Source organism: Plecotus auritus (assembly GCF_963455305.1).
Source record: "Plecotus auritus genome assembly, chromosome: 2".
Taxonomy (NCBI): domain Eukaryota; kingdom Metazoa; phylum Chordata; class Mammalia; order Chiroptera; family Vespertilionidae; genus Plecotus; species Plecotus auritus.
In genome coordinates, this window is record NC_137771.1 from 195,641,549 (window position 1) to 195,666,882 (window position 25,334).

Genomic DNA, 25,334 nt, shown 5'->3' on the forward strand with positions numbered 1-25,334 from the left:
CTAGCATGTCCTCTGCACAGCTGCAAAGTATTAAGAATGCTGTAAACACAGACAAGGTAAGCTTCGCCATCCAGACTCCTAACAGAAATGCAGAGTCAGAGCCCGCAGCCAGTGGGCGGCTCTTCACAACAGTCTACTTTGAGAGGTGGCTCAAGTGCTGCCCCCTTAAAAATGTCACCCCTCCCCCAAGGGTCTTTTGGACAATGCCTGCAATGTCCACCACTGAAGCCATAACGCTGCGCCTCCAGAGGTCCTTGTTAAGATGAAAAGGTGTTGCCGCAGAGGCACAGCACAGTAAAATCCTCTGAAAACATTAGAACAGGTCATTCTCTCTGATGTGTCCTGTGCCCTGATCCTTGAACACAGAGGCCCTGAGCAGCACACCACACAGGCTCCTAAGAGCAGGCAGCAAAGACCCACAGATGCCCCAGGCCAGCACTCAGAACTCACACAGTCCGAGACTCTTGGATCCTTGGGTCCTCCCTCACCTTTGGTCCTTGCCCTTTTGGTGACCACTATCCCTTTCTTCTTTACCTCCTGTCTGGCATTTCTCCATCATTGATTTTGCTTGCTCCTGGGTCAGTTTTCCCCTTGTGCCTTCACCCAGGTTCCACACACAGGCCCAGAGGACTTAGCCACACTTAACTAGGCCAAAGGTCAATGTTAGGAGGCTTGAGGAAGTAAGGGAGATACAGGGTGGGGACTCTGGGTCAGAAAGAGGAAGAAAACTGTCAGGCACATACCCACTGTCCAGGCTGAGCCATAGTGGCAACAGAGGCAACCTCAACACGTGATAACTCTTAGGTTGGTCCTGCTGAGAGATGTTCCAAACACACTCTGCCCACTTAACAATTATAACCTATTATGAGAAATTTAGGGTTAATGCCCACATAGCTTGGCCCACATAACCTATAAATTTTAATACTTCTAGCACAAACATATTTACTAATTGGAAAGACTGAAACACTTCCTCCTGATGAGATTTTTTAGAATAAGTGTACCCCCTGTTTGAGAAAGCTTGGTATTTGACTGTTTATAGAACAGATAGATTTTCCCTTTCTTATCTTTATGGAAAAAGTCCCAGATGAATTAAAAATGTGATTTTATAAACCAAAGTTATTAAGCAGCTTCTAATTAGGTAGATACACAGCATAGGGGAATGCCATAAGGCCTTCTGAGGAAATCCAGTCTTTAGTCATTTCTAGGTGCAAAGGAGATTACTGACTATTGAATAATTCTATAACTACGGGCTCTGTATGCTGGTTCATAATCTATAAAAGGGTGTTCTGTGCAAACTGAATTACAGAAATGAGGAAGAAATCATCAGAATACTAAAATGCTACACAATAACATGGATAGGGGGCCTCAGGTGTCCTAGGTACATATGCAAACAGGAATCAGGTGACTACATCTGGGAGACAGAAGATGCTTTCTAAGTCTTTTTTTATTCTTTTAATTAGTGAAAAGAAGGGAGACCAAATACTGCATGTTGAAACCATTCATGGTACTTTAGAGTACCGTGAGTGGCTGGACACAGCAGTGGAAGAACGATGAAGAGAAAGACAAGGGCCCTGGCCAGTGTGGCTCAGTTGATTGGAACATTGTCTTGCACACCAAAGGGTGGTGGGTTGGATTCCTGGTCAGGGCACATCCCAAATTGCAGGTTCGATTGCTGATTGGGGCGCATGTAGGAGGCAGCCAATTGATGTCTCTGTCTCTCTCTCTCTCTCTCTCTCTCTCTCTCTCTCTCTCTCTCTCTTTATCAATCAATTTTAAAATGTTAAAGGAGAGAGAGAGAGAAGCAAGGACTAAACATGTAAGGCTGACAGGCCAGGGTACACACTTGGATTTTACTCCTGGTGTAACAGCAGTGACATGACACAATGTATGCTTTTAGATCACTTGAAAGACTGCCATGTGGCAAATACTTTCCAGTGGAGCAAAAGGAAAATAAAAGCAGAGAGACCAGTGAGAAGGACTGTCCTATCCTGGTGAGAGTCCAGTAGTGGTGATGGAAATAAGGTAGACATGGCAAGGTATGGTTTCAGAAATGATCCTGAGATAAAGCCAACAGACTGGTAGGCAAAGGTGATAAGACCCAGGTGTGGACTCTGGAGTTGAAAGGCAGTGGAGATAAGGAAACAGAGGTTCTGTTGTAAGAGGAATAGAGATGTAAGGTGGTTAAGGTGATGTGGAATCAAGGGAGGGGGGTTGTTTTGTGGGTGGGGAGAGGTGTGGTGGTTCATGTGTTTACGATAAAAGATATTATAATATGTTGATGAAAATGATCCAGCAGAGAGAGAGAGAAAGGGAGACTGAGGAGGCAAAAGGGAGATGTCTGCATCACTAGTAAGAAGGGATGAAATGTATTCAACGGACAGATGTTCACAGAGCACCTATTAGATGTTCCTTGTTCTTAAGAGGTTCACAGTCTAATGCAGGAAAAAATACAAATTAGTAAGCAGCAAAATGAGATCCAATAGAGATTTATACAAAGTAGATATATACAAAGTATTAATGTACTATGATAGATAAAAAGTGTTATTGTGCTATGATAGATGGGGTGAGGGACACATACTGATGTCAAAGATAATTGATTTAACTTATTTGAATTATTAATATATTTAGGTAAGTATTTTTAAGCAATTGTTTCCAATTCTACTTTTCATAGAACAAAGACTTTTACTTTTGTGGTTCTAAAAAACTACACAAAGACAAAATGATATTTAATTAGTGTAAGACTAAGCAAAACCGGTTTTTGTAGTCAATAAGAAAAAATTAATGTTATCAGAATAGTCCAGTCTCTAATAATTTACTAAAGTTTTACTTACTGTTTAAATTTTTCCCCAAATGTTACATAGATAAGTTCAAAAATAATTTGTCTATTCTGTAATGTTGAGTAACAAGCTCTATACATGGAAGGCCTGCTCTAGGAGCCAGGGTGGACTCACAGGAACCTCTGCATCTTATCAAGGCCAGTCACCCCCTGTGTAAGGTCAAAACCTGACCCACACTCTCAGTGTCCTGCTCTAGCCAACCAGGCAAACCAGTCAAAAGCACAATATATCATTTTTGTGCATATTTTCAAAATGATTCATTTCAAAAATGAGACTTTTTTGTATTCGAGAATATTAACTGGATGAGGTAAGATTTGCTGTTCTCAAAAACAACAATTTCTCATGTTTTAAAAAATCATATAGTAATTCTACAACAAAAACACCTCTAAAACTACTCATGTTCAAAATCACAGATTTTTCCATCTCAAAACAATTACTGAGTTAATGTTTTCCCCTTAGATAATTTGTCTTAAATTTCCCTCTTAGTACACCAACCTGCTGAGCTGCATCTCCATTCACCAAGTGAGGCATCATGGCTACCTCTCCGTTCAGCAATGGTGGCAATTCCAGAGGGATTTGGTCGGTCATCATCATTGTGACGTACATTCATGGAGAACTTCACTCAACTGGCTCCCTGCAAAAGAACCACCATTTTTTTTTTTAAAAAAGTACTCAGGACCACAAAAAGTCACCTGTAACAACCATTTAAGTGCTCTGTCTTGATGTCAGCGGAAACTCAGATTACTCTATCACAGAGTACTAGAGGCCCGGTGCATGAAAATTCATGTACTGACAGGGGGTGGGGAGGTCCCTCAGCCTGGCCTGCCCCCTCTCAAAGTCTGGGAGCCCTCGGGGCGGGAGGCGACCCGGCGATCAGAGGAAGGTGACGCCCCATCATACCTCTGCTGTTGCCACTGCTGGCAGTGCAAGCCTTGGCCAGCCCTGGGTGGCTGGGCAGCCACCATCTAAGGCTTGTCTGCGCCTCAGGCCAGCCCTGGGCAGCTGGGTAGTCGCCATCCGAGGCTTGCCTGTGCCTCGAGCTAGCCCTGGGAGGCTGGGGGGCTGAGGGTACTGGGGCACTCCGGAGGCAGGTGCATGGGGCGGGCCCGGCCTTGCTGTGCACCTGCTGCCCTGGCGGTGCTGAGGGGACTGGGCACTGCCATCTTCTGGCTGTAGGCGCCGCCATCTTTGAGGGCATGGCAGTCAGTTAGCATATTCCCTCTTTATTGGATGTGGGCACTTCCATCTTTGCAACGGCGTGAGGGTCAATTAGCATATTCCCTCTTTATTAGATAGGATTATATTTCTGTCAAGCCCAAGGAGGGTTAAAGTACATGGAAGAGTCTGAACTAGGAGACCACAGATGAGTCTCCAAACAGCCATGTGAATGCAACCTCCTATGCCTCAACATTGTCATTTATTTATACATTTTAAAAATATATGAAGAATAGTAACTACCCCACTCCAGGGATCTTTCTCAGGATAGAATGAGATGATGTTTTCAAAAGGCAAGTGTCTAACAAAAACTGGTGATATCATTAGATGTAAGGTAATCATAGAAAAAAAGGTCAACTGACCTATAAGGGCAGTTTTTCCCTTTTACTTAGATCAAAATACTGTACATAATCAGTTAATTCAAGCAAAGAAACAAAGGTTAACCACCTATACTGCAATTATTACAATTTCTGACCTTGCCGTTAATTTGGTAATTAATCATTCTCCTAATTATCTCTCTCCCGTCATTTCCTTAAATTGAATTTAGCCTGTTGTATATTTACATCTTTATCACTTGTGTACATCTTGAACTTTCCTGTATCTCAGATTACCCATGGCATCTTGTGCAGAACGGAGCTGAAAGGCAGATTCCATTGTTTCAACAGAATAAACAATTTTCACACAAGTATCCAAAACAACACAAGTCCCACTTTCATTTCATAATGGTACTTGCCACCAATATCTAGCTTTTCAATACAACAGTAGGAAAATAATAAATTCCTATTTTAAACTATAAAATATTTAAATTATTATTATTCTTTCGAAAGTATTTACATATTCTTCACTTATGGCTAAAATTTATGGCAGAAAAGATGTTTAACAGCATAGACATAAACCAATAAACCAATAAACACATGTGCACTATTTTAAGTTAATTTAAAAACCCACTGTCATACTGTTCAGTTAGATTTTTTATCATTCATAATAAAGTCCCCCAAAATTTCAAATTCCATGGTCTTTTAACACTCAATATCCAAATCAGGCACAGCAGTGGGGCAAATCCTTTAATAACAGCCTCAGATTTGTCTTAAACAGGTGTGATAGAAATAAAATATTTCTCCTCATTTTGAACAACCTCCATTCTGAACATTAAATATACCGCCCCAATCCCACTGAAAAGAAACTCCTTCCCTGAAAATATCAAATGATGCATAAAAGCCACCCAATAGATTGTAAACTTTTTATTTTAAATAGGTAAAATTTTACACTATTCATTATAACCCCATTTAGAGAAACTAATTACTTTAAGTACCAAACAGTGAAGTCTTATCCCAACCAGGGAAGCACATTCTATAACAGGTCTTATAATTCAGTGTTAATAGTACCATCATGCTGTTTTATGAGGCAATTATTCAGTTCCTAAGCAAATAAAATTACAAAAGCTGATGCAGGAAACAGATCCTTCCACAATAAAATTAACTAAGACAATTCCATTGACACTATCATGACATCACTGTTTGATTTTGAATAGGTCAAATGATAGAGTACTGAGGTCCATTTCAATTTCTTTTCTAACATACCTTACTCTACTAGTGCATAAAGAAAGAATGGCTGCTTTTCCTCAGATTGATGATACTACACAGGCCTATTTCCTAAGTGTAATGTTTTAATTAATGTTCTTCAAAACTGCAGGTTAAATAAGTAGGGCAGTAATTTAAATTAGTGGTCTGAGGATAAAGCATGTGGGGGTGAAGAAGCTCTTCATGCTCACTTCTACCTTTTCCTCACTTCTCCCCAAGGAAGAGCCCTAAGGCATTTGCTGGTGAGATTATGGTGCAGATTATGGCTCTGTCTCCTCTCCTTTCTCTGTTACAGACCAAAGCCCTCATCCACGTGGGACAGTCCTGGTCATCTCACAGAGAAGCATAATGGTGGAACCTGCTCTCTCTTTTTGCACTCAATAAAGCAGCAGGAGTAAAGTGACTTCAGGGGCTGACCCTAAGTCCTTTCAGCCCCTAGGTCCTTACATTAGGGCCAGAGGACAGGAAATAATGACACAAGTTTAGGGGTTGGGGTGTGGGGCGGGGTGGAATGGAGGTCCTTAGTCAGAACCTGCTTTGAGATGAAGCTACTTATGCTCCAACTGGTCCAACCTAGCTAACTGAAGTTTTCAATATTGGGGGTTGAGATTCAAATTAAATTAACAATGCTATTTTGTTCCTATTACTCATTGTTTCTTGGGCAGGGACCACAGGAACTGGGTAGGAAGAGATAATTTTGATCTGATGTAAAATCCAGGCATTCCTGGTCCCCTGCCCCTAATATTAAAGAATGTCTCAACACCAACATTATGTCTCACACCGACAATTTCAATTGAAGAAACCTTCTAGTTGGCATCCTGTTAAAACAATGGGGCTTGCTATTAACAAGATGTACCATCTAACCCCTGTAGGTAGCACTCTTAAGCACAGGTATCAAGTTCAAGTTGGGAAGTTAAACTCCAGGTTGCGCAAGGTAGCATAAGGTATAGGCCAGTAGACCCACCTATGTCTCATCCTATATAATAAAAGCCCAGCGACCCAACAGCAGAACGACGCTCAACGCAGGAGCTGAGCCCTGGTGGTCAGTGCACTCCCACAGTGGGAGCACCACTCAGCTGACTGGGATGAGCAGCTGCTTAGAGGGCGGGTCCACAGCCACTCCCACAGTGGGCCAATCCCTGCAAGCCACGCCCCCCACCAGTGCATGAACCCCATGCACTGGGCCTCTAGTGTATATATAGGATGGGAGAGTACGGGGACACGCACAAAGTTGCAAAAAAAACTTAAGAAATCAAGTCCACTGGCACAAATAGATAATTGTATTTGCTTTTGAAAACTATATAGGCAACTTTGGGTAATGCAGCTGTGCTATAAAAACAAAACAAAACAAAACAAAACAAAACAAAACAAAACAAAAAGATGCCTGGATCTTTTTTCTTTTTTCCTACTAGACGGTCTACCTCATAAATGTGCAGAGATTATTACAGATTATTAGACCAAGGGAGAAGAAGATAGGGAGAACTATACATTTTTTTTAAAGTCACAATCACTATATGCACAATCACTCCTTAGACAGTTTACAGTGGGAATTTCTAATGCCTCAACTCGGCCACCCAATGACTACACCTTTAAGGAGAAAAATGGAAAAATGAATTAAGTGAATGTAAGCTACTGTGAACCCTGCATGAGTCTCACTTCTTATAACAAAATTTCCCTAGGCTACCAGCTTGCTCGAATACAAGGCCTGTTTCCTAAGCCCTAAAAGTTCCACCAAAGGTAAACCAGACTATCCTGACGGGAATACAAAGTAAGAGGTTCATATAGATGGGGTAGTTTACACAGCCAACAATGTTTAAATACCCATTTCTACACTCCATGCACATACAGAGGATACTTTCATTTGCCTGGAACGCAAGAGACAAATAGAAAAAGCAATAAATTATCTCTAGGCAAGATAATGCCTAGCTATTAACAAGATACTGCCTGCCCACCTGTCCTTAAATTATCATGGAACAGAAACGATGTAGTGCCATGGACTATAGAAAGGACAAGGGGAAAGGCAGGAAGAATTATAAAAGATACAAAATATAAAACTTAAGATACACAGTAGTATCTTTTTGGTAATTCCCTAATGATGAAGGAAGAAAAAGTAATTGATTTTCCAAATACAAACAGAAAGTCAAACTTCAAGTTGTAAATTGGGAAAACCACTTGTCCCTCTCATTGACAATAAAAGATTAGGTTAGGCCAGGAGACTTGGGAAGGCTTACCACGCATCAATCATTCAATGACAGCTCCCCAAAAAAGTGAGTCTGCTCTGTTTTGACTGGTAATCCAGACAAAAACTATAGGTGTACTCAACTGCAACAGATGTGCCTCAACCCCAATGCTTAGAGAATGAGACATGCCTGAAAAAGCTGCCAATACTTTCAAAATGAAATTTAAAGGTAAAGCTATGAATGTGGAAGGTCTACTATCCAAATACTTAACTCTAAGAACCAAAGTAACTTGGTCTGTAATGATTATGGATGGAAATTCCACATTTCCTACTTCATTCTGTTTTCTTAGGGATGGAGGATCATTGTTTACAACAATAGTACGTTCAGCCCCAAGATGTGGTATTAGAGGGTTTTTGAAGCATTTTGACCTAACATGTCCAGAGAAATTCATCCTTAATTTGAGTTATGTTTAATTTGTATGTTTTATTCTCTCTTCCTCATTAGACAGCACCACAATCCACACACCCTCAAATGTGAGGGCCATATCCTAAATTTGCTGTCTTACATATTCACTGGGCTCAGAAGCCAGTTTGTCAGTTCTGTGCACACACACAGAGGATCGGTCTCTCGTGGGGTCTCAGAAATTCCCCCTGTGCCTTACACCACTGTCCTGGACCACCTGCTGATTATCAGCTCTGAGGGAAACTGAGTGGAGAGGTGTGATCTCTGGATAACTGAGCTGTAACTGTTTCTCATTTCAGTCAGAAAGTCTCAGGAGAAACCAGCCTGACAAAACACTCATTTTCCTGGTCTGGGTTCCTTCTGCCCTGGATAGATGTATACAGATATACATCTGGCCAAACCTACCCCAGAATTCATGCATTTTATTCCAGGCTATACCACATCCACAACTGTTCCCCTCACACACAACAGAGTTCTTAGAATGAAAGAATTCATTCTTTAAACCACTGCACTTTACAAATAAAGAACAAATGTGCTATGAAACTAATCAGAACAAATATAAAGTAGATTATTTTTATTACAATGCCTTTTTCTATTCCTCTGATTTTTTTTTCTTTTATCACCCAAAGTTCCAAGATTTCATTCCTATTCTTTATTTTGTTCTTACCCATACTGCCATTTCAAAGAATCTGGTAACAACCACAGGCCCTCATAACCTTTCCCTCTAACCACACATCCTAACACTAAAACCACAACTGCTTCATGCCCGGCCAGTTCTGTTCTGATTGACAGGGAAAGGATGCCACATGAGTGCTGTGGTTAACTTCCCTCCCTCCTAAGAGAGAGCAAGTTATTTGTTACCTTCATTACCTGTGAGCAAGACCCAGCATTACTAAATGAACTCCTGCACTATGGCAGGGTGGGGGCGGGGCACTCTGAAACACAAAATGAACAGATCCTCAGTGTTAGTAAGACATTCAATTCCATCCAAATATGCCCCCAAAGCTTTTAAAGAACACCTTACTTTAAAAGAATATTACAAAGGGTCTTCAGTTTTTACATTACTCTAGGCAAGTGGCTTATTACTTTTTCCTCTTACTTTCCTTCCCCCACTCCAAGTCTGAAAAGGTTTTCCATGGTACTTTGGCCCCAGCCTACACTAAGAAACATACTGGCCAAGTTCATGAAAAACCTGATTCTCAGGAGAGAACTGCAGATCCATTTCCAAAGGCCAGAAAAAGCAATTATATACTAGGAAGAATTTCTAACTTGAAAAAAAACCAAAGGTCTAATCACTGCTGGGAGGGTTTTAAGTCTGTGAACCTGGCCTTCAAATTAGTACAAAATGTCCTGGTCCTCACTCCATGGGCCCATGACCCAAATTTCCTTACATTAACTGAAGATGTGAGCTAGAAATACAGCACACAAATTAGTTTCAGATGACAGGAGAAAAAGAAACAGAAACGTAACAACACTACAAGGAACAAAGTATAACCATGAGAAAGAACTAAAGGAGCTGGCCCAGCAGGATGCACAGGAGAGGATGACTCCCTGAACTAAATCTCAGGTCAGCACTGAGGCACAGGTTCCCAAGCTCGCTTCACCTACATCCTTATGTGGCTTTTACTGACTTCCAGATAGCCCATGGAACGTTTAAAAGGTAAAGGTGGTAAGGGAACCAATCAGAAGAATGCACCTGCTCAGTTTGAACTTTTGCTTCCATTCTGTAATTCCAAATGCATTTGCAAAAAACAAAGGGGTTTCCTCGATGTATGGGAAATGGATGGACACCATCAACTATGGAGACCTACTAACAATTGACTAAATTTAAAAATATAATAAATATTAATAAATAAATCATCTTCAGAATTCATAACACTAAAGTTAACTGTAGTTCCATGAGGCTTGTATCTTTTCCAATAAAATATAGATTAACCAATCACCTTCACTTAATCTAAACAGCATCTGAAAATTTTGCTTGCTACATGTTAGTTCTGTAGCCTGAGAAAAAATATTGTCATGGGCACATTAGCAAAATCATAGCTTGATTCATATCTCAAGAAAATGTATTTCTCTATTAAAAATACCAATTGACTTCTAATAGTGAAAACATATTGTGGTCCAGGTTTCAGAAAAGTGTTACAAACATACCAGAGAAATGTTCTTGACATCTGTATACAATACTAAGGAAACTTTTTTCCTGATTCAATAAGGCAAGCCCCACCAGTAGTCAAAATTACAATCTGACAAACATTTTGAAACACTGGAAATAGGTTTGTTTTGCTGTGTTGTGTTTAAGACAAAGAAGTTTGAGAGGTTACTAAGAAATTACTACATTCCTTTTTTAACTGCCAGATAACTAATGCTTTATGAGTGAATACAAGTTTCTAAATGGCTTCCAATACACAACCTAAGCCTAATAAAACTGAATTTATTATGACAAACATTTGTGAAGCTGATTTACAATTGTTTGTCATAGCTATTGTAAAAAAAATGAGAAATGTAGAAAAGTCAAAAGTTGACAGAGAATCATATAGCATGAGAAATAAAAGAGAACCTGCTTTCATGAACCTCCCCCTCATACACGTGGCCTTTATGCATTTGTCATCAGTCACAGGACTGAGAACTTCCCAATGTGTTTTCTTCATTTCTAAGCTCTACTACGCAACATTCAGAAAGATAAAGAGGAAGGGAAAGATAAGAGTTGTAAAGAGGGGGGAAGAGAGAGAACAACAAGAAAAAAGTTGTGCACATTCCTACAACTAAGAGGAGGTCAAAGTATAATTTACTATTTTATTGTCCTCATCAGATTATCTACTGTTTCATGCTGGTTTTGAAAGGTAAACCCCTTGACTAATAGTTCAAGATCTAGAAACTCAACTGTTGTCATCCAGCCTTCTGAGCAAACTAAAAGCAGCTTTCCCATAATAACTGTGGAAACACCAACCATATCAATAGAAAAAAAAAAGATTCAGACAAAATAGAAACACCGTGCATCATCTTTTTTTTTTTTAATATATTTTATTGATATTTTACAGAGAGGAAGGGAGAGGGATAGAGAGCTAGAAACATCGATCAGCTGCCTCCTGCACACCTCCCACTGGGAATGTGCCCGCAACCAAGGTACATGCCCTTGACCGGAATCGAACCTGGGACCCTTCAGTCCACAGGCCAACGCTCTATCCACTGAGCCAAACTGGCTAGGGCCCGTGCATCATCTTTACCTCTGAAATTGAGAAAAACCTGCTCATTCATCAACACACATCTGACTGTTCTGTCACCTCCTGCTTCTGTGGAAGTAGTTTTTCTTTCCCTTCCCTGTAACACTAAGCCAGTACCTGTGGCCCTGACCCTGGCTCTGACCATGTGGAATTAGCCTAGGCCAGTGGTCGGCAAACTCATTAGTCAACAGAGTTGCAAACCGCGGCTTGTGAGCCGCATGTGGCTCGCGAGCCGCAGTTTGCTGACCACTGGCCTAGGCCATTTGTGAACCCGATGCGGGGCACTGCCACTGGGCAGGAGAAAGCTGGGATGGTTTTCATGCTTTCCCTCCACTCATCCCTCTCCATACACTGTGGATAACCATGAGAAAAGGTGCTTAGTATAAACACTGGCCTTTGCTTTTTTGAAAATAAAATAAGTGTACAAAAAAAAAAGGGTATGGAGAGGGAGTAAGGATTTTTATTAGAATTTTTCACAGCCCCTCTGCTAAAAACAGCTCAAAAGGACCATTGTGTTATGGTTTGTTGGTTTGTTTGTTTGTTTGTTTGTTTTAAAGCACAAGTAGAGAGACCCCAAGACTGAGTATTGGAAAATCTGAGTGCTAATTGGAGATTTGCCAATAATTAGCTCTAAACTTGAGCTATTAATTTCTTATTTTATAAAATCCCAAAATTATAGATTAGCCTTTAAGGTTCCTTTCTGTTGTTAATAGACTGTTTCAAACAGCACTGCCTATTATGCTTACTTAACACAAATTAAACTAAAGCTTAAACTCTTTTTAAAAAGGTTTATGCAAATTCTAAAATCTGTTACTTTCTCTTACTTGTATGAATATAACCTGAGCCTTCCGCATCAGAGAGAGGGAGGATGTAAGTAAAACATTGAAAAAAGAAGATATTGAGCAAATAGTGCCGGTAATCACCATGTTTTCATGCCAATGAAATCTAATTTTACAGCTGAGGTCTATACAGCTGGAAGACTCTTGCCATGGCTTGCCACTTGAATGAAAGACGGAGTGGTGATAGCTGTTCGTGCAGAAAAACCTCTTGAGACATGAGCAGTACCTGGAGGTATGCACCCAGCTGGTTGGTTGAGGCACAAATAGTCTGGAATTCGTCTTCCTGTCTGATATGGGTTCTTTAGTGAAGTTAAATCACAGTTGTCTGAAAAAGTTCTTAACCTTAAAAACATTCTTGCTTTTTGCACCCAATTATAAACACAGGAGACTTAGGTGGCAATGTTTAAATCCACAGAGAAATACTGTAAAATCAAGTTTTTTAAATTAAAAACACACCACCACCACTCTGGATTAACATAAATAACAAGCAACGGTAAAGCAACAAATAAAAACAGAATTGTTGGCTGGGCTCCAGAGAGCAAAGAGGAATGCCATGGTCTAATGCAGTGGTCGGCAAACTGCGGCTCGTGAGCTGCAGTTTGCCGCTCTGTTGACTAATGAGTTTGCCAATCACTGGTCTAATGTATAATGCCCTGCCTTCAAGAATCCATAACGCTTTTTTATTTAATCACAGCTGACATACACTATTATATTAGTTTCAGGTGTACAACATAGTGATTAGACAGTTATATACCTTACAAAGTGATCACCCTGGTAAGTCTAGTACCCATCTGGCACCCTACATAGTTATTACAATATTAGTACTATATTCCCTATGCTGCAATTTGACTTTCCTTAAATGGCAAAGCATGTAATGTTTGAACTCAAAATTACCATATTAGGAAGGCACTATTTTCTGAGGGGGGGTGGGAGGGCAAATCTACATATCTAAGAGTTACATGTAAATATTATATGTAATCTACGGCTACATTCATAATTGTCCATAAATATACAGTTTGCTTCCATAGCCCCATAACATCCCCAAAATTTTTAAGGAAACATAAAAGCTAAAAGGAAAAAATTACATCACTATACTATAAACAATCTTTAGAATTCAGATCTATACCCGCACATAATAGCTCCGTTTTGCAAATACTATTAACTACAAGGAAAAGGGGGTCCAACTACAAAAAAAGTTTACCAACCAAAAGTTCATTTGCTTTGTTCATTGTTTTTAAATGATGTTTAAGAAGTTTGCAGACGTGATTAGATTTTTTTTTTTTTTTTACAACTAGACTCCAGGTACACTCAGCACAATAAATCTCACTGACGCCCAATGATGAAAGTCTAGCATCTACAAGGAAACATTCCAAAGCTATGAGCCTTTATTTTCAAACATATCCAGGCTAACTTTGCCACATACTTTATCTAAGGATGACAATAACTGAAAATCTGTATTTTCAGTGAACTGTGGAATTGTATGGCTGTTTCTTTGTATCTTTTTCTATACCATGTTAAAAAAAAAAAAAAATGTCTTGAAAACTGTAGTCTGAGAATAGTATCTTCTAAGCCCCCTCCAGGCCTGGGACTTCCCACCTTCCTACCAATCTACCTCCAAGCTACATGGGGAGGTAGAAAGAGATGAGATGGGAAGTCAGCAGACATGCTCTCCTTCCCCTGGCACTCCACCTGCCTGGAGCCCCACAGAACAGAAGGTCCCACTGCTTGTCAGGGATGTGGTTCAAGGTATTCCTGCATAGGCTCTCTGTGTCTCAGTTTCTGCTGCTGTAATAGGATGCTTTAACATGACTTCTAGATTACTCTTTAATAAGATCTGAAATGTATTTTTATTACTCTGCTTTTAGAGATCTATTATGAATTAAATCCCTCTATGTGCAACCACTTGGGTACCTAACAGCCACACATAACACCCTTTTTGGAGGAAAAACGTGTTGCAAGCCTCAAACAACTTTCTGCTTCCTGGGAAAGGTGTGGAGTAAGAGCTCCGAAGCCGTTCCTTCAGCCGGGTAGGCAAAGGCACTGTGTGAAGCACCTGGACTCGTTCTTACCTGGCCCCACAACCTTCATGTGAAGTAGGTGGTATTTCACTTTCAAGATGTAGCAACTAAGGTTGAGAGAGGCTAAAGCAGTGGTCGGCAAACTCATTAGTCAACAGAGCCAAATATCAACAGTACAACGATTGAAATTTCTTTTGAGAGCCAAATTTTTTAAACTTCTTCTAATGCCACATCTTCAAAATAGACTCGCCCAGGCCGTGGTATTTTGTGGAAGAGCCACACTCAAGGGGCCAAAGAGCCGCATGTGGTTCGCAAGCCGCAGTTTGCCGACCACAGGGCTAAGGGATTTGGCCAAGGAGTCTCAGAAAGTGATGGTAAGAAAGTCAATGCTCTTAATGAGCTAGTTGTAACATCTCAACATCAGGCAATGAAACACAGAAGTGGAAGAGGTGATGAAAAATGCACAGGTCAGTGAATTTTTAAAAATTAGCTAAAACAAGCACATGGAACAAAATTCAAAAAATAAAAACAACCAATGACAGTAAATTTTTCCTACTATCCAGTCTCCAGTTCTCCCATACAAAGGCAACAGCTGTGAGTTTTGGGTGTATCCTTACCAATATACAGAATTAATGACTTCTAAAACACTTTTTAAAGTAGCTTAAACAAGGTTATCATATATTATCATGTAGTCCAGATGGTTAAAAGTTAGTGAGAGAGCCCTAACCTGTTTGGCTCAGTGGATAGAGCATCGGCCTGCAGACTGAAGGGTCACAGGTTCAATTCCAGTCAAGGGCATGTACCTTGGTTGCAGGCACATCCCCAATAGGGGTTGTGCAGGAGGCAGCTGATCGATGTTTCTCTCTCATCAATGTTTCTAACTCTCTATCCCTCTCCCTTCCTCTCTGTAAAAAAATCAATAAAATATATATATTTTTTAAAAGTTAGGGAGAAAAAAACAGCAAAAATACAAATTATAAATAACTACAGTCATATCCCTCCTCGGTGATTTTTAATGAGGTGTGCCATGATTAAACACAAAAGCAAAATTACTTCACAAAGGAGGGCAGCTTAGCAAGTTATTGATGAGAAGACTATTATAACAAGGTCTCTGGTACAAAGGGTTTCAAGATTCTATTATTTTCAATATCTCAGAAAAGGACTTAGCTGAAAGGACTTAACTAAAATAGTATCAAACAAAGACCTGAGCAAAGATAATCATGCATTGTTTTTAACCAATATTTATCGAGCACCCACTATGTGCCAGACACTGTACTAGCATTCTAGGATTCCAGAAATAAAGGCATGAGGTTAAGCAGCACTACAGTAAAACACTACACTCAAGAACTATAACAGAATCCACGCTGGACACTTCTGACAAAACCACACAAAGTCAACAGACTCCATGTTCTATGAAACCCTTCATCTGAGATAAGCCCCAATGTCTAAATTTGGGTTCCCAGCTGTGGCCTCTTTTCTAGTCTTAAGTGTCCCAGAAGATAAATTTGTCTTCCAAACATACCCCCTGCCTCAATCTTTATTTCTGATGAGCCAGTAGGATACTAGAATTGTTTCTTTAATCAGCTCATATAAAATTCAATCATATATTTTATAAACTGGGTTTTGTTTCATTGAATAGACATTATAAAACACTCATTATAAGGAAACAATCTGTACCATTAAACATCACTGATGTTTTATCCAATGTACACTAAAATATGTATTTCAAAGACTTCTGACATGTAGTTACTAATATTAGATGTTGGCTCAAATATTTTTTCAAAACAAAATATCTGATTCTTTCCTACATCCCTATTGGGGAAGGGTAAATGAAAATAGTATATGACACACTGAAATTCAGTTTACAAGCATGTTTTTTATAACAAGTTATTTCTTGAAGAATCATGACAACTGATGACATTCTCATAAGCAGCTCTGTATTTCATTTATTGTGACTGAACACAAAGCAAATACCAGGTGTTCCTTAGAGCTTCAAAGGTACTGAAACAGAAAATTCACAGGAGATGACAACACTCATAAAGAAACAAATTAGCAGGTGCACAGACACATCATGTAAGGGCACATCTATTTATTGTTTCATATGAGACCATTACAATAACATTTTAAGATGAGATATGTATGCACCCACATTACTAATTCAGACAAACATTTATGAAAACACAAAACTGTGGAATTCTTTAGAGAAAAAAAACATTTCCTTTCTTTCAAGGAAAAAAATCAGTCTTAACAGATGAAAATGATAATTGGTATATTCATGGTTTAAAAGTTAATCTAAATGTTTGAAAGCATGGTGCTTGCCTATATTCTAAACATTCCCTATGAATATTGATGACATCATTAACGACACTAATATAATTTGTTAAGAAAATGTAAGGAGACTGCATTTATTTAATGAATACTTGTTTAGGTTCTGCTCTGTGCAAGACACACTCTTTTGTGCTGAAATCATACAAGTTCTAAATTTAAGAATTCTATTAACAGGCTTTAGAATCTTTCCAGAAAAAATAATTTCAAATTGCAACTGCTACAAAATACATGTTCTCCAATTCAATTTTCTTATTTCTCCTTATGTGAAAACACAAAAGACACAAAACATATACTTCAGTTACTGTTGATGAAGAACTCAGAAACATGAGAATGAAAAAGACAATTAACATTTTAGGGTTATTAATAGTTATGAACTCACGAACCCCACAAAAGTGTCTCAGAAATACCCAAGGGCCCCCCACACTACACTTTGAGAATCACAGCACCACACACCAAACAGCTTAGATGTAAAAACAGAACATTTTAAATTCACTCTCTATAGACAAAGATTGTTGTCTCTCCCTTACACTCTGTACATCACAATTCACCTGACAATCTCTGAACAAAGAACAAATTGATCCAAATGAAGAGGTATCCAAATTCTAGCATGGATTTCTCTCTCCGGGATTTTATGTTACACTCTATAAAGCACTTTGGTGAAACATATTCATTTGGTAAAATCTTGAGGGAAATAAGTAGCAGGCTGGAAGGAAAAGAACATGACCGTGGAGGGCCAAGTACTCCCCTGCTGGGACTGTCAGAGAACTCCAGGACAGGGAGGGACCTGACCCCAATAAATCCAGGCCCATCAGATGGTCCGTCTCACCTGTAATCAAACTTACGCCCTGGATTCAAAGCAAATGATCAACCAAGGAAATAAAAACAAATAATTTTGTGTTGCCATTCCCAAGTAAAAATCTTATCTGCTCTGATCTCCAGACCTTCATTTACTGTTCAATGAGCCCATTCTAAGTCTGCAGAAGACTTGATCCAGTATTTTCTAGGGTCACTAATTTATTTTCTTTTGCCTATTAGTCTTTCATTAAAAAACCCAAAAAGAGTTTTCTGAGGCATAAGGAGAGTTCTTCAAATGAGAACCTCAAGTATCAAATATAGACAAAATAATTAGTATGATGGTGAAATTCATTTCCTATAGCAACGAATTAGCAAAATCAAAATATGCCACAATTAATTAATTTACATTCAGCAAACACTGTTAGATTAGAGACTTTCCTTTCATTTTAAAAATAGATTTAACAGGCATATTAATTTTCCACTGGCCACTATAAATAAATGGAACTCCAAAACCTCTTTCTTTGCAAGGGCGTTCTGGCCAGTCACTGTTAGCCTGACCCTGAGTGGAATGTGTATTTACATTGCCAAGAGGCAGCATTGTGTGCTGGTGGGAAACCACTTCTCACAAACCTCCCATTCAGTGCAGGGCTCCACAATAGGTACTCACACAGGAAGCAGGCCTTGCTGAGAGCACCTCTGGCTGCTCCAGAGAGAACTTTCCAAGGCAGCGGGATGGTAAACCACTGTAAAGCCTCCGTTCACAAGCCATAACTGCCTACACTTCAGAGTCAACAAAGCTAGCGTTGTCCTCAACCATCCCCCCAAGTGCTTCCCAAGGTGAAAGGGAAACTGTCAACATGTCATTTCATTTTTCTAGCTAATCTCTCAGGGCATCACTTTGTTAAAAAAAAAAAAAAAAATTACAGAGCCATGTATGACATTGTTTTCTGAAAGAAATTAAAAATACTCTGAATAAGCTATTGCTTTCAAGCCAAATAAAAGGTGTTAATATTGAATATGCAATTTAAAAAATCAAAACTTCAAAGATTACTTCATTATCTCCACTGGAAACTCTGGTCCCTTAGATATTGACCATTTTGTTTAACTGCAAAGCAAAGAAAAATAATTCCTTTTAACTCCTCAAGTAAAAAAAGGGGGCATCATCAGCATCATATCAATAATGATTGCTGCACAAATATCTGAGGAAATAAAGATAATGGGGACCACTTACACAGGCCATCAAATCAATCAACTAGTGGTTGAAAAATGCAATAAATAAATTGATTTTGTCAATTCAGTACCAAACAATACCTGAGCCTGTTAGAAATGCACAATCTGGTTCTTTAAAAAATGTGATTAAGTTCTCAACCTGCAAATAGAGAGGTCACAGCTGCTTCCTATGGTAATATTTTTAGGCCATTAAATAATTTAATGATATTAGGCAAAGTGTAACTTCTCTGGCTTATTCTTTCTCATTTCTCTAATTAAAGAACTGGACTCCATGATCAAAGTCGCTGCCAGCTCTAATAATTGATTTGGTTATAGCAACAAAGAATAGCACAATTAACACATACATCTTCAGGGTTTACTGGAAGTCTAATACTTAAGGCAGCCACCATAAAAAAAAAAAAAAAAAAAAAAGGTATCTGTAGCCATTTCAACCATAAATAATACCACTTACTGGCTTTAGGAAGTCACTTCTGCACTAGAGAAAAGTTTAACCAGAAAGGAAAGGCTCACAACACAGTGTTTAGTGAAATGTACTCAGAATATATATGCATATATAATTGTTTAAAAGACTAAAATGAAATAGAGCCAACACATTAACAATGGTTAACCTACGGATTATGAAATGATGAGTGAGTTATAGCTTTCCTCTGTACTTAGTATACTTTTAAAGTATCCTACAATGAGCATCTGTAATTTTTATAACAATAAAAGTTAACTTTTAAAAAAAACCATATAATTCAATTTACTGTGCACCATATAATTGTTTAAATTTTGAGGATGAAATACTTTCAAACCACTGTACAACGGAAAGACCTAGGGAATATGGGTTTATTCAACTCTCAGAACTAGTCTCCACCATTCAGCCCTGCCTCTGGGACACAACAAAGGAAGAACATCTGTGGTTAGGTAATGGACTTGGTAACATTAAGAAAACCAGCCCTCAGGTCATGCTTGCTGAGTCATCCCTAGATTAGGCACACTCACTAAGACCAACCCAAACAGTTTTTTTAAAAGGAAGGAGGGGAAAAGCAGGTTCCCCAGTCTTACTTTTTTTAGATAACAAGCACTCCAAAAAATCCTCTTCCAACTGCCAAAATAAATCGAGCCTTCTGGGTGGAGAATGCCCTGTCAATCAATCGAGACTCAGTAAAGATAAACTAATAATAGAAATATGTTACATACTTACTTAGCTGTGCTAACTAGGCGAGTCCCTAACTAGCACAAAGGCCCTCAAAAAAACACGCTAGCTATGAAGTACAGGGTGGGGTCAGCGAGTTCCCTCTGGGTTGGCAGGCCTCATTCTCACCGGAAAAGTTACTTTTCCGAGGCACTCTTATCTTCCAGGGTCTCTCTACCCCACCCTCCCTCGACCGAAGCCCTCTAAAAATATTTGTCCCATGTTTTAATTCCACATTCCCATATATTATAGCATACAATACACATTCACTCTAGGAATCTGGAAATACAAAAAAGCAGGAAGAAAGGTTCAATTATTCACAATCACATCACCCAAAAGCATCCACTTAAAATGGTGACGTGTTTCATTTCATTTTTTTTCTACCCACATGAAATCTATTAAGTTAGAGGGTTACAGTTCACACAGTACAGATTTCTGCCTATTTTTTTATTTTTGACTAGAGGCCCGGTGCATGAAAATTCATGCACTGGAGGGGGTGGTGTCCGTCAGCATAGCCTGCCCCTTCTCCCAGTCCGGGAGCCCTCAGGGGCAGAAGGCGACCCGGCGATCAGGGGAAGGCGATGCCCCATGACACCTCTGCTGATGCCACTGCCGGCAGCGCAAGCCTCGGCCGGCCCTGGATACCTGAGCCTCAGGCGGCCCTGGGCGGCTGGGCAGCCGCCATCCAAGGCTTGCCTGCGCCTCGGGCCGGCCCTGGGTGGCTGGGGGGCTGAGGGGACTAGGGGACTTCGGAGGCAGGCGCACAGCAAGGCCGGGCTGCCGTGTGCCTGCCGCTTCGGCGGGGCTGAGGGAACTGGGCGCCACCATCTTTGAGGGCGTGGTAGTCAATTAGCATATTCCTTCCTTATTGGCTGTGGGTGCTGCCATATTTGAGGGCGGGGCAGTCAATTAGCATATTCCCTCTTTATTAGATAGGATGGTCCCTACAAATTACTGTAAATTCAATTATTTGTTTATACATTCTTAAAAAGTAAAGTTTTATTCCCTACTTCCTAAGAGCTATAGGGTATCTTATGTTAACTAGTCTTAACACTTTCTTCACAACTATAAACATACCCTATTCTCTCAACAGAACATATATACCAGAATCATGGCACTTTGTCATGAAATACTTAACCCTGAGCATCTAGGTTTATTGCTGCCAGTAAAACTATTAACAGACAATCAGACTGGCAAAGTGTATGATGTGACTTAAAATGTCTTAGTATGATGTATGAAGACATACATCACAGAAAAAAATAGTGAAGAGTTGGAAGCTATCTCACCCATTCAATGGAAGACATGCAGCCCATTTTAAATGCTGTAGAAATCAATCTGCTAGCAAAGAAAGATGATCACAACATACTGGTTATAGGGAAATAACAACAGGGGGGGGATAACAGGTCTGTACTGTGGTCTTATTTGTGCAAAACTAACAATATGTTTATTTTTCACGTAGAACAAAACAGAACAGACACAAAGAATTCACGGTGATTATGATGAGGCAGGTAGAATGAAGAATTTTTTATCAACACATTCTGATTTTTCTTATGATGCTTTTGTTTGAGGGGAAAAAAGTATATAGGACACAGACCATCTTAAGGGCAACCATCATATTTGTCAAATAATCTAATGGAAAAATGAGAAACAAATAATAGACATCTGGTCAATGACAATTCTATTATATGAAACACCTTTATGACTTCCTGATATGGTTCCCTGATTGTGACAGCCCCACCTCTGTGCAACAGCTCACAGGTGTGGTTTTCCCTTCATGCTACACAGCTGGACTCACCAGCAGGGATGATGAAGACTACGAACCTCTACCTCCTACAAGCTATTTTCAGTTTCAAAGTAACATCATAGGGTCCTAAATCTAAAAAGGAACCTTGAAAAGTTCAGTCATGACTCAGACTTGTACAATATCTAAACATCCCTAATACGCGAGAGGCTTCAAAATATCATAACCCAGCATTTTATTTTATTATACTATATCCTTCAGTTAGTTATCTCAGGATATCCTCTCAGTCAGTAAAAATACATTTATTTAGAATAACAGGATGATATGAATAAATATGGTCAGAATTAGACATAACTGTGTCTGAGTCAGTGAAAAATATAAATTGTTGAATATTTTTAAAACACCGCTATTGAAAGGATTCTTCCTTTCATAAAGTCTGTTACCTCTGACCCTTCCTTTCCATTACCACCATCACCAGCAGCAGCACCTTAGTTAAGGAATTAATTCAAATCACTTCTAGATTCTGGAAACGTCTGAGACCAACTTACCCTGCCTGCCCTCTCACTTCTGTCCATGGTAACCTGCAAATTCAGGCCATTTCTGGAAGGTCACTTCCGTTAAGCCACTACTCATTCCTTCACAAACAAGTGATCCTTCAAGCAGAGCCCAGAGAAGTACTCATAAGAGATGTGGAAATACCTTTTAACACACATTTTCATGTGGAATTTGTATTATTCATCTTGACAAGTGTAGTCACTGAAGAGCAATTTTCTAAACTGTGTTGCTTCCAGTATTATTACCTGGAGTGGTCTGGCATTTTACTGACCTTATGTGTGTGTGGTTTTTTTCTCACATGCCCACTCCAATCAATTCAGTGCCTACCTAGAGTGCAGTGTTGAGAAAGATTCACTGCCCTTGTTCATTGATAATTAGAAATGACTGCCGGGGTCATGAGATTCAGGAGTGAGTAGATCCATGTCACATATTTACAATCCACTAGTTAGAAAGAGCACCAAGGACCTTCCCACTCAAGGGTTCTCAGTCAATCAAGATCTGTAGTAGCAGAAAAGAGAAGGTACATTTCATGCTGAACAGGTGGTAGAGACAAAGTCTGCACCTCTAATTCAGCATTTCATAGACAATATTAATGTCAGAGAATTCAAAATTGACTAATGAAAAACAAAATTAAGCAAATCTAACAAAGTATTAGGATTAAGCACGCCTACTCAAGTCATTAAACAGACATCACATCTGACAGATATCACAACCACAGCACTACTACAAATGAATAATACATGTTAAAATCATATGTGATTGAAGTGACAAAAAGTTGAATTGATAAATCTGAACATTTATTCCATCGGTTGTTCAATCATTTACTGGGTACCTTATGTGCCTGGCACTGTGCAGACACTGAAAATCCAGTTTTGCATATTCAGCTAACTTTGTAATTGAGCTAAGATTTCAAAAGACCTTTAAATACTGAATGGAGAGTGAGGTTCTCAAACCTCCATGTCATTAATCTTTACAAAACAACCTTATTGTAATCTTTTTATTATTTTTTTTTTTGTAATGCTCCAAGATAGTTCTTTCAAAGATATTAATATATTGCTATGGCCCTAACCGGTTTGGCTCAGTGGATAGAGCGTCAGCCTGCGGACTCAAGGGTCCCAGGTTCAATTCAGGTCAAGGGCATGTACCTTAGTTGCGGGCACATACCCGGTGGGGAGTGTGCAGGAGGCAGCTGATCGATGTTTCTCTCTCATCGATGTTTCTAACTCTCTATCCCTCTCCCTTCCTCTCTGTAACAAATCAATAAAATATATTAAAAATATATATATATTGCTATGAATGAAATTATGATCTAAAATCATCATGCTGCTGAGGGCTTAATAAATCTGACGTTCAACTTGTGTGTGGGCCACCTACCCCCTACCTTCAATCAACTGATAATTCAGTACTGGCTGTCCCAGGGAAACCCTCTAACCCTCTGCAGAGAGCTGTGCCACATCGCATCCTGTTTCCTACAGTCACTAAGGAAATTTCCTCACCCCTAATGAATTCTTACTGTCTTATTCCAGGGTTTAAGAAAATCCTTAATTGCCCCTAATTTTATATTGTACTCCTACAACACACATTCTAAGAGTTTCTGTACGTTCTTAATTCATATACTTAGTAAAATCTTACTAGTAAAAGAAATAATTTGTTGTGAACTAATTTTTACTTTGAAAAGTCCTATAGGTACTAGTTACTCACTGTGAGTTTTAAAAACTCATAGCACGTTCAAAATCCTATTTATTCAAAGCTAATTCTGTGAAATGTGACACCATGACAAGTCAGTTCTCTCTCAATGCTTTTTCTGTCCCTAAGAAAGCTAATTTCCTTATCACTTGAAGCAGAACCCTGAATATTATTTGGCCATTGTCTATACATCTTAAAAGTCTTACTGCTGGATAAGTAAAGATACTGTTTTTTTTAAATGGCTTCTGTACAGGCTAATCATTTTATGTATCACATACCTTATGAGAATGCTATTAACACAAATAATGAGATCCAACTCTCAGAGTAGCTACCTTTTGTAGAATTTATTTTAAAAACATTTATAAAAAATTACATCTTAAGATATATTTATGAAGATGGAAAAATGTGTGATTTGCTGTATGCAAATACTATTTCAATTTTAAAAATATTTTACAAGGAATTCTAGCACTGGACACATGGCCTGAAATCTATATGATATGAGGAAAGAGGATCTCGGTGGCAATCAGAGATTTGGGTTTAATTTAAATTCCATTATATATACCAGCTGTGTGACTTAGGTTTCTCAGAGCCTATATTTATCTGCAACATAAAGTGGTTGGACTACATGACCTACAAATTCCCTTCTAATTCTAAATTCTGTGATCCTAATACAGCAGTTTCTTTAATTTGGGATCAGAATCATAAATAAAGGTCAAGTTTGAAGAAATTTTCCCTAGAAAGTTAATACCTAAACAAGTTATTAGCCACAGATCTTTAAAGAAAAATTACAATAGCTATACAACACCCATTCAAGTCACACCTTGAATGATAAGCATTTTCAGGCTGCCAGCTTTTCTAGGAACAAGATGTGGCAAGCACTTCTCTGGTTCTAACCTTTTCATTACTTTGAAATGTGAATGGCTGAGGTGATGAATGGTAAAAACTTCAAGATCCAAAGACAAAGGCAGTACATACTGCACTATCATTTCTTGCTAATGTGGACTGTGTCCTACAGATTTCTGAATGAGGAGAGCCTATAGGGCTCTCAAATTCCCCTCCAAGCCACCATGTAGTATAAGATCACAAATGAAAAACCACTGAATTCTTGTAGCCCCTGGCAAATTCCAGAGATTCTAACTCATATTTTTACATCAGCATTAACTTTTCCATTATGAAGGTTTGAATTCCCTTCCTGCATGTTACAACCTACATTAATTTCAAAAATACAAGTTCAGCATTTAAAATTTGCAATAGAATTTTTTAAGTTTTCTTTTTTCTTAAACAAGCAGCACTTTGAAGATTATCTAATCCATTCCTACTTTTGAGAGGTCATATCACTGATTACTGGAAGGGTACGGTCTCTTGCCTCAGACTTCTTCTGATTTCTGAATGTATTTTCTACCTAAATTCATAAAGGAAACCTAACCAGATTATAAGCTCTTTATAACACCCAAACACATACACCCACTC

The 25,334-nt window shown here is 39.0% G+C and overlaps 1 protein-coding gene across 7 annotated transcripts in view; it reads right to left on the reverse strand.

The window, feature by feature from the left end:
• The window catches only part of FNDC3B (fibronectin type III domain containing 3B), a 341,119-nt gene that overhangs the window by 266,389 nt on the left and 49,396 nt on the right, over positions 1 to 25,334 (reverse strand). For all 7 annotated transcript variants that reach the window (XM_080656861.1, XM_080656865.1, XM_080656862.1 and 4 more), the window contains exon 2: positions 3,333 to 3,471. In XM_080656861.1, coding sequence (XP_080512987.1) covers positions 3,333 to 3,443 — 111 coding nt within the window. In that variant the 5' untranslated portion in view covers positions 3,444 to 3,471. The remainder of the gene's footprint in view (positions 1 to 3,332; positions 3,472 to 25,334) is intronic.